At 40.9% G+C, this 9,757-nt stretch overlaps 2 protein-coding genes across 3 annotated transcripts; one reads left to right on the top strand and one right to left on the bottom strand.

Annotated features, from left to right (window-relative positions):
• The first annotated feature begins 424 nt into the window (after nucleotides 1–424).
• Nucleotides 425–4,277, top strand: gng3 (guanine nucleotide binding protein (G protein), gamma 3). Its single transcript, XM_086225631.1, has 3 exons — nucleotides 425–645; nucleotides 1,397–1,496; nucleotides 3,818–4,277. Exons 2-3 carry the CDS (start codon nucleotides 1,398–1,400, stop codon nucleotides 3,944–3,946), a joined length of 228 nt encoding a protein of 75 aa, XP_086081757.1. The 5' UTR covers nucleotides 425–645; nucleotide 1,397; the 3' UTR covers nucleotides 3,947–4,277.
• Nucleotides 4,278–5,841: 1,564 nt separating this feature from the next.
• banf1 (barrier to autointegration nuclear assembly factor 1) lies at nucleotides 5,842–9,116 on the bottom strand. 2 transcript variants are annotated; one of them, XM_086225628.1, is made up of 3 exons: nucleotides 8,958–9,116; nucleotides 8,129–8,293; nucleotides 5,842–7,446 (listed from the first exon to the last, which is right to left on the bottom strand). In XM_086225628.1, the coding sequence occupies exons 2-3, from the start codon at nucleotides 8,252–8,254 to the stop codon at nucleotides 7,300–7,302; spliced, it is 273 nt and encodes a 90-aa protein (XP_086081754.1). In that variant the 5' UTR covers nucleotides 8,255–8,293; nucleotides 8,958–9,116; the 3' UTR covers nucleotides 5,842–7,299. The 2 variants fall into 2 exon arrangements, with proteins under 2 accessions (XP_086081754.1, XP_086081755.1); XM_086225629.1 differs by having other exon boundaries at nucleotides 8,975–9,116.
• Between the last annotated feature and the right edge of the window lie 641 nt (nucleotides 9,117–9,757).

The raw sequence follows: 9,757 nt of genomic DNA, 5'->3' as shown, positions 1-9,757 counted from the left end.
TCATGTTCTGGTGTACAGCACTGAAACCACGCATCGCTCTCAGTTGTAGGACATTGACATGTTAGTATCAGCAGATAATTCCTGAATTTAAGTGGAATGTAAACCACTAAACCAGACTGCAGCAGTCCCCATAGCAACAGAGGAGAGGGTGGGCATCACAAATTGTGGGGGTCCAGTTACGATTCAGACGTTTGGAGTTCACATCTCACGCTGTTTGTTTGTTTTTTTTAAGAAAAAACAAACATACACCGCATAGTCAATCCAGTGGCCCTAAACTGAACAGGGAAGAATTTCAATTGGACCTAATTTTCCCATGCACAGATATGGTACACTCCACCCTCATAAGTAACCCTTCACCAATGTCTCTCCCCCCCCCCCCCCACACACACCCTCCCTCTGTCTGGCAGATACCACTCACTGCAGAGGGGATGCTCCAGCCCATCCAGCACAGATTTGGTGCTCATTGTGGCAGAATTGCAGTGAACTGGGCTGTTGAGAGCAGGGTACCATCCAGGCTGTTGTCTGTGAGGGGTGGGGTCCGGCTACGCTGACACCACCAAGCATACGCTTACAGAGGGGCACAGAGAGGCAGAAAAAGAGAGAGAAGAGGGGGGAAGATTGCACCTGAAGAGGACTATAATACGGGTAAGGAGGAAAAGGGATTGGATGGAGGGAGAAGGGAAAAGACAATGGGGAAAGATCCAGAATAGAATATTTGCTCCTTTGCTGATCTGCCTCTTCTTCTTTTTATCTCTGTTGACAAGCCATCATTCTTTTTTCCATCTGTGACACATTATTTTCAGCATTATGCATATTCATATTCATGTACCATTTCTTACACGACTGCAGGGCTTATTTCTGTCCACATTTGATATTTCTGTGGTTCTTCACGCTCGTAGTGGGAGAGTCTGTGCGCCATGGTGAATAAATCTGACCAGTTGGCCCAGTTAACATATTTCTTTTGCATATGAATTTCTATAATTTTTTTGCTGCCATTTAAAATAACCCGGTGAGGCAGTTGTGCTGATTCCATGATACACATTGACAAGCTTGCGGAGCTTTTCAACCAGAACACACGGAAATCCTTCAGCAAAATATCATCTAATTTGTAGGCATCGTGTTTATTATTTGACATAATTGTGTGATATGCTGTGTTTCTCTATAAACTGTCACATTTGAACAACATCTGAGAAGCTAACATTGCTTTAAGGTAAAGCAGCATCGTGGAGGAGGGGGGGGATAGATGATCACAAATGATTTCTTTCTTAATGAAAAAGGAAAGTTAGCTCATCATTCACTGCGATGCAGCGATGTAAGAGAGATGATTCAATTGTAAAAGTATGTTGGAAAAAAAAAAAAAAGCTAAATGTTGAAATGTTGCTCTGCTTGGGTCCAGGATGAAAGGAGACACCCCAGTGAACAGCACCATGAGCGTGGGCCAGGCCAGGAAGCTGGTGGAGCAGCTGAAGATAGAGGCGAGTTTCTGCAGGATAAAGGTAAGAAGCTCCAGCTGAGGCCTCCGAGGCAGCAGCACCACTCAGGCTGGACCACAGCAACATAACAGAACATCACAGAGCCTGACAGCTGTCAAGATTACAGTTGGATTTGTGAAATATTTACATGTTGTAGCAGTAGTTATCTAAAGGTAATACAGCATCAACTGGACTCCAGCCCCAGACATTTGATCCTTTTCCTTCATTTAAAATAAAGAAACTGATAAAGTCAAGTCAAAAAAAGGTGAAAATACTTTGAATAAATTGGAAAGAAATAGCAACATTCAGCGTCGGTAAATTAGATACAAGTTCCAGATTTCAAATGTAAATTTATTCCTTTTTTTTATCAAATGTATTCTACATGTATCTTCAAAGTATATGTAGTCTAAGAATTTATTTATGCAATACTGTATTACTTATAAATCGTTTAAAGTCCTTTGAACTGATTGAATCAAAATAAATATAAAACTGAAATGGAATTATGTTCATTTAAAACCTGGTAAATGGTGTTTATGCTAAAGAAATAGAAAATTTGTCAGTTACTACCAGTTCTCAAGGTGTGACATTCATTCATCTTATTCTTGGCCACAACATAATAATAATAATAATAATAATAATAATAATAATAATAACCAGACCACACTGATTAACCATTTTGCACAAACTAAACTTGCAATCAGTTTTAATTATTTTTTTCTCTTGCTAGTTTTATTCATACAAGTCTTCAGATTTCAGTTCTGAATAATTAAATTAAGGCCGGCCTGCAGACGTAGAAAAGTAGCAGTGACCTTGTCAGGTGTTCTTGCCTCCAAGTGGAAGCTTTCCAACAAGCTATCAGCTTCTAGCATGTTCCTGATGGCATCAACACACCTGACGGGGGCACCTTGTTTCTGTACATCCTGTTCTTGCGCCGACGACTCGTCGGTGCAAGAATGAAGCAACACACTGTCACTGTGTGCTAAACTTGATGGCAACGCTGGGGTTGGAGCCCTGACACTCGAGGGAAAGTTTCTTGAAGAGTTTTCTTCTGTTAACAGATTTTCTGTGACAGGCAGGGAGGAATCAGGTTTCAGTCTTTCAAAGAAACACACCAGATGGAATTGAAGCATCTAATGTGCTGCTTTACTGGTCCTGAAACATGAGGAAATGAAGACAATTCATGTTCAAGGACTAAATCTGTTTACTCTTTGGTCACAAAAGACTGAACTGATGTATGAGAGGTGATTTTTTTTTATATTCACCTCCTACTTTAATCCATGTTGAATCTGATTAAACATGAACACAACCCTGGTATTGATTCCATACACATCCCTCCCTTATCATCTCGTATCACTTCTGACTCTATTTTTATCTTGGCGTTCTGTTACTTGCTGTTCTACGGCGAGACCTCTACAAACATTCGGGTTGACTTGACACATTCATCGGCTAATTATTTGTGCCGCTGGTAGTTTGCACGCCGTCTGAATCGGTGGGCTTCTTCATCAAACGTTCTCACACCCAGTTACGAGGAGTGTTTTAGCCTGAGACTCACACATGGGAATCCAAGCCTGATAACTTTAGAGTTCCTGCAGTAACACTGAAGTCTTCCTGAACCTCAGTGACCGACACTTCCAAGAGATACATCACAAGCGTCAGGAGCACATAGTCGTCAGGCTTTGATTGCCGTCTGGAAGACTAAACTGAGGGTTAAAACAGTGCTGTTGTGTGGAAGAACAAAGTTGGGCATGGGAGCTTTTCCTGAATGAGACCCAGCGTTCCTGTGGGCAGTAACCCAGTTCATGGTTTTAATGGACAGACAGATGAATAAATAAATATCCGGGACTTTACGACACCTGTGAGAAACATTTTCACGAGACATTTCCAGAGACGTCTAATATCACAAGATAAATAAATGGAGAAGTCCAGCTCAGAAGTTACCAGCGTAAATGTGACTAAAATCTATCAAAAACTCCGCTGACGACAGAACACATGGGAGGATAAATCGAAATATTTGGAATTTGGAAGCAATTTTCCCAAATCCTCTGGCTTCATTTCTGAAAACCTTTTCCAGGCCTGGAAATTCTGTTTCTAATTCCATAACTTTTCTTGATCGTATAAACTGTGAACTGAACATATATATTCTGTTGTTTTTTACGTTACCATTGTTCAGTGTTAAAACACACTTGATGATCCTCAAATTGGTCCACACACACGACGAGTGACGGAGCTTCAATAGGGGCTCATTAGAAACTTGTGAGGAAGGTTTGCTCAAGATTCTTTCTTTAGGTTTTTATCGTGAACCCCTAAACACGGCAGAGTTTGTGTTTATCTGTGTTCTTGTCCAGGTATCGAAGGCAGCGGCCGACCTGATGGCGTACTGCGACGCACACGTCTGTGACGACCCCCTGATCACCCCCGTGCCCACCTCAGAGAACCCTTTCAGGGAGAAGAAATTCTTCTGCGCTCTGCTTTGAGCCTAATCAGGGATTGTTGCGATCCAAGTACAGCTGTACAGTATTGTACATGTATGTACAGTGTGTACGTGTACTTCCAATCTAAACATCAATGTACTATAGTAACCCTGCAGTAATCTGCTGATGTACAGTACACGATCTAAATTCATCTGCTGGTGGCCATGTTAGCGAAAACAGAACATTGGACATAAACCCTAAACACGACGATCATGATCGGAACTACAAGACGGAATAAGTAAAAGTGTCATCTGGTTGAAAAACGTCACATGCACAAGTATTTACGGGTAACTGCTGAAAAAAAAAAAAAAGGAAACCCTACCCATGCTCCTCATCACTCAGGTGTTTCTAATGTTTTGGCAGTTACTTGTTAATGAGTGGACTGCAATCATGGCGCTCCAGGTTTTATTTCCATTTCAGCCTCTCTCATTTCTCTACTGTTGCTGTAGCGTGGAGGTGTGTGTGTGCATAGGTGCTATATTGTGTATCAGTTCATCGAGCATCTGTCACATCAAGGTTTTCTAGTTCAATAGCACAAATACCCCCAACTTTACCTCCTCCTCCCCCCTCCACCCCAGAACATTCCAGGGTTTATGGATATGTATGTAAGCCATTTAAGCTAAATCATATATATATATATATATATATATATATATATATATATATATATATATATGGTTATAACGTCACATGAACAATTTTATATTTCTTTAAAAGGCAAAAAATAAATACAGCAGTTATAATGTACTTTTACAGAGGTGGGCGTCATTTTAACTGAGGGGTCCTCCAGAACAGAGGGGTCATCTCTCCTTTTAAAGAGAATTTTAAATTCAAATGGTCACATTTTCTGCGGTTCTTTCTACATCACATCCAGCTGTTTAGTTCATCAACTACAAAAAAAAAATGGAAATTACTGTTCTCAATTCCCTCAAATGTGCTGCTCTGTGGCATCTAACAGATTTTTTTTTGGGGGGGGGGGGGGAACCCCTCCTCTGGACCGTGACAAAGATGTACTTTCAGTGTCTTACAAATATGAAATTCGGAGCTTTGGTGAAATAAATAAAACAAGCACTGAAATAAAACCTCCAAAAAAAAATAAAAGGGTTTCCTTCATTTGTGATTTTATTGATAAACACAGAATCTTAACACGTGAAAACAACACAGCGTCCTAATATTCGTCGAAATATAAAAACTGAAAGGTTTCACAGGTGAACGTGAGGCGACTACAGAGCTGTTTCATGGTGAGGCGGCTGCTGAGTGGTGGGCACGAGCGTCCACGTGCTGGGACATGCACGACCACACAGTTCCTCTACAGTGACACTACAAACATGCGTTAAGGCATCTCATGTTTATGGAGACAATCCCACTTCATCATCCGGCTTCTGTCAAAGTCCTTCGAAATTTCACCTCTCCTGTTCAGAGGTGTCGATGAAATGTCTCTAAATAATTCGACGATGGGATGGTTGAACTTAACTTGAGTCTTTACACACACACACACACACACACACACACACACAATTAATGTATCGTCACAGGAGCGGAACAGTGCCTGCCAACTTGTATTTCATTTTGAGCTATTTTTAGTTTATTGAAATTAGAATTTTATGACACCTAAACTAAGCAAGCGTATTTGCTACCATCCCCAAAACTACACATGAAGGAGCAGAGGCCATCAGAGTGCTAGCTGGCTTAGCGCAACCAATGGAATACTAGCATACCCAAGTCAAAAGATAAAGGAAAAATTTCACCAAGACAGTCTTTGCCTGCATTAATAGACTGAGACTGGGCAAAAACACTGATTTCGGGTTAAAAATATAGAATATTTAGAATCTGACACACAGCCGGAACTGTTTTACGGACTGGAAGGCTAACTTGATGTAGCGCCTCTAAATAATTGATGACTGGAAGTACGAGAGCTGCTAACACTCCCCCCCCCCCCCCACTACCTTTCATTGCACTAAGCTAACTAGCAGTCAGTCTCAAAATCTTGGACAGAGGGGTATCGGTGTTCTTGTCCAACTCGGGGGGGACAAGATAATAAGAGTATCTTAAAAAAAATGTCTGCATGTTCCTTTCACCCGCCTGCATTTCAGGTGGGTCAAAACTGCACGGGTCAGTATCGTCTAGCTGGTAGACTCACATGTTAGTTAACCCTTTAACAAGTTTCAGTCCACTCAGCAGCAACAGACTCGCGTGTCTTTGAGTACGTTTTATTGTCATGTTTATTTGTATACATCTTCAGTTTTAACACGTTCATGGCCGACCAGATTAGGGTTTGGCCATGCTGCTTCTCAATTTGTGAAGGTTAAAGTCACAATTTTTAAGCTAATTACAAAATATACACACACACACTGCTCTGCAAGGACCAGTGTCACATCCGTTTTTTTGAGGTTAAGGTTACGTGTGTGCCAACAACAACAATCCACTTCAACAACTCATTTAAAACCTTTTCAGTGGACATGAAGTGTTCGACATTAAATGGTGACACAATGAATTCATAAAAAGCTCAGCTTATTTCAATATTTAAATTTTTAAGATTAAAAAAAAGAGGAAAAAAAAAAAGAAACTCAAAAGTTAAAGGTGAGTCTACATTAGAAAAAAAAAATTTGAACAGCAAACTGGCAATTGGGGAAGTTAGAAAAAAAACAAGTGAAGTGTGTGAAGAACAATGAATGAGCCATTTGGTAAAAATTCCAACTTAAACAGGAAGATACATTCAGAATCACAAGAACCTTGGACAAACCTAACAATATGAACGTGAGCAACTTTTCTCCAAACGTGGAAATTGGTTTCAGTCGGAAGCTCCTCACGATCATTGTTACAGCAGACAGTGGGACCTGCCAAACAGGAGTCCAACCAGAAACTCTGCTATATTTTTGGGTGTATTAGTGGCACGGCACACTGGCTTGGTGCTGTGACTTAAGTTATACAGGTTCTTCCACAAATGTGATGAGTTAAAATGTCCGCTGGGAGACGGGACAACTAACAGTGATGAAAACTATTATTATTATTTTTTTAAACGGCATTCATATCAAGAGGAAAGAACTTTGCCCTTGTGTCCACATGTCAAGCGCCATATTGTTAACGTCAATTAAAAATCTCCATTCTCAATTTTGCAATTGTTTTCGAAGAGAAAAGAGTTGTTGAATGTTAGCGTAGACCTACTTGTGAGGGCATAAGGAGGGCGTGAGTTGTGTTTCAGGAAGATTGGAGGTCATTTAAAGCCTTTCCATAACCCTCATCGGTGTACAGCGTCTGTTCATAGATAGGATGGAGCTGAGCTGAGCTGAATCAAGAGCACTGAAGAGCTGATGGACAGTTTGGACAGCAGGTATAGAAAACCGAGGAGGAGTACTTTATAGGAAGGCGTCACACCATTCTTTCAGACAGCCATAGCAGTCACCTTGCTGTTTTGAATTTGCGCCGCAAGTGTCCTTCAGCCACTCTCGGAAAAGCTCCTCCTCTTTCTTTAGCACTAGAAACTGCCCGAGGACAACGTACGCCTGTGGATATTAAAAAACACAACACACACACACAGCAGAAAGTTAAATAAAGAAAAACTAAAAACTGAAGTGTTTCAAAGCAGCCAAAGTTTAAAAGGGTGTGGTGATTGTTCGAATCTCCAGGGTGATGACCGTTTCAATAAATGACAGGTATGTTGAAATGGGATGGCCTGCTTGACGGCTTTCAGCATGAGAACGGATCAAGTTTGTCACGCACAAATGACAATTGAGCAGGTGTGGCGGCCGACGTTTGACTTCAAGTACACTGTATGACAAAAAGAAAGACTGTTGTGTTTTTCACACAGTAGACTTTAAAACAACCTTTGTCTGAATATGAGGCTTTTTTAAAACTACAAATATATTTTTGATTCAATAAAAAAAAAGACTAGTGACTAATCTAATAAAGCCCAACTTTAAAGTGCATGAAAGTGGTTAACTTTAAAGCACTAAGAGTCACTTATAAGCAAAGCTTGTGTCTGAGTTGTATGACTTTGTGTTAGATGTCTTTGCACTTGTAGCTGCTTTCATAGAGCAAAGTGTGACAGACGTGGCAATGACATGTATAAATGTACTCATAGAAACACTGCTATTGTAGCAGGGATAAACAGCGTCTGTGGACAGTCACTGTAGCTTGTTTCATCGTCAGTGTGTAAAATGACCCCCAAAAAGTCACGTTTTTCACCTTGTCGAATCCTTTGTCCTCCAGTCTTTTACCAAGGACTTCTCCGATGCCTGCAAGAGCCTTCACAGACTTCTCCCCCATGGGCTCCGCCACAAAGTCTTTATGTTTCTGGGATGTCGATGACATGGCTGCTTTGTGGATGGACACAGATCGACTACTTCTGATCTGCAACATAAAATACATGTTGGAAACAAAGTTTGCTTCATAATCATACAGACGTTTCCAACCTTAACTTATTACTACCAACCACTATTAACACGACACCAAAAGTAATATTAGAAAATCATCGTTACACGAGATATTACCAGCTTATTACTTGTAATTTGATATCAACTAAATATTCAAACACCCCCCCATGCTCTTTATTTGTTAAATACATTCTCAGTGCATCCCAATGAAATGTATCTAAACGTGAGTTAAATCTATGAATAGTCCACCAGAAGCTGAAGAGCGCGCGCAACAGCTTCCCGTGCTAGCAACCAGAGCACAATGAGCTAACGGTTGACTTCGGTCAGAAGCTCCGCAGATTAGCGTCTGCTCCCCACTAGGTGACGACCGACTGAGAGCAAGGGTGCTATCTGATAACACGGCGTGTCCCCTAGTTTATGTTCCTCGTAGTCAACGAATTTAGCTCTCCCAAACAAGAGAGTACTTTGTCAGCATTTAGGCGCCTTCGCGTAACTTAAAGCTAACTGACGTTCCATGTTAGCTAAACTCTCTAATCCTTCTAAAATTCACCATGTTTTACCATCTACTTCCACTTCCTTCTCGCTGCTCATTTGGGCTGCCTACAAACTTAATGTATTATGATCGTAGTACATTTACTTACCCTCTACTGTAACGTACAGGCGGGATTTTGTTAGCTTGTGAGCAGCCTCCGTTCCAGCACCGGCGACCACAATGCAACACGCTCTTCTTCTCTGATATTATTAGCGGGTCTCAACCAACATAAATTGGTGCACAGCGACGCCCATTTAATGCAACGCGCTCGCTTCAGTAGCTCTTACGTCATCGACGGTTGAGGTCTCCTGATTCGTTGAACCACACTTGCGCTTCAGAGTTTCCTCCACGTGTAATCTACTGAACATAGAAGAAGCAGCTATTTGCTGGATCCTACTTTATTATTAAAGTAGCGAGCAAGCAGACAGTTACAACGATATTATACATGCATGTATAAAAAAATACTTTGTGAAAACTGCTTTCTCTCATTGCATGCAGTGGCAGAAAGAAAAAGTTATCATTCATGTTAGTTTTCCAAGAATTTAAAAAGAGGCCTAAAGCAGTGACATCAACATGGGAGTTGTGTCATTTGATGATGACAACAGTGTACTTCTGACAGTCTTATTCCCTCAAATCCAGTGAATATACATCAGAGCTGGCCCACAGCAAACAAAACATCCAATGAACTTCACATTAACAAAACAATGAAAGGAAAAACACTGAGGGCAACTTAATTCATATTTTGAATTAATAAGAGTGGAGGGACAGGCAATTCTGATGTATGTTGTACACACCTTCAACATGATCCCTATCTAGCGAGTACTGATCTGTGTGTACATACAGAACTACAGTTTCTATTGAACTACAACCACCACTGAAACGTTTGGATTCTACCACAGCTGTAACCGA

The sequence above is a fragment of the Aulostomus chinensis genome, chromosome 15 (assembly GCF_037954235.1).
Source record: "Aulostomus chinensis isolate RoL2024-O1b breed Wild chromosome 15, RoL_Achi_v1.0, whole genome shotgun sequence".
Classification (NCBI taxonomy): domain Eukaryota; kingdom Metazoa; phylum Chordata; class Actinopteri; order Syngnathiformes; family Aulostomidae; genus Aulostomus; species Aulostomus chinensis.
This window is presented reverse-complemented; position numbering and strand designations above follow the sequence as displayed.

Excerpts from the sequence above, each read along its gene's own strand:
- banf1 (XM_086225628.1), bottom strand. The coding sequence starts at position 8,254 with ATGTCATCGACATCCCAGAAACATAAAGACTTTGTGGCGGAGCCCATG. Across the intron at positions 7,447-8,128 it reads AGGACAAAGGATTCGACAAG|GCGTACGTTGTCCTCGGGCA; the intron begins GTGAAAAACGTG and ends TAATATCCACAG.
- gng3 (XM_086225631.1), top strand. The coding sequence starts at position 1,398 with ATGAAAGGAGACACCCCAGTGAACAGCACCATGAGCGTGGGCCAGGCC. Across the intron at positions 1,497-3,817 it reads CGAGTTTCTGCAGGATAAAG|GTATCGAAGGCAGCGGCCGA; the intron begins GTAAGAAGCTCC and ends GTTCTTGTCCAG.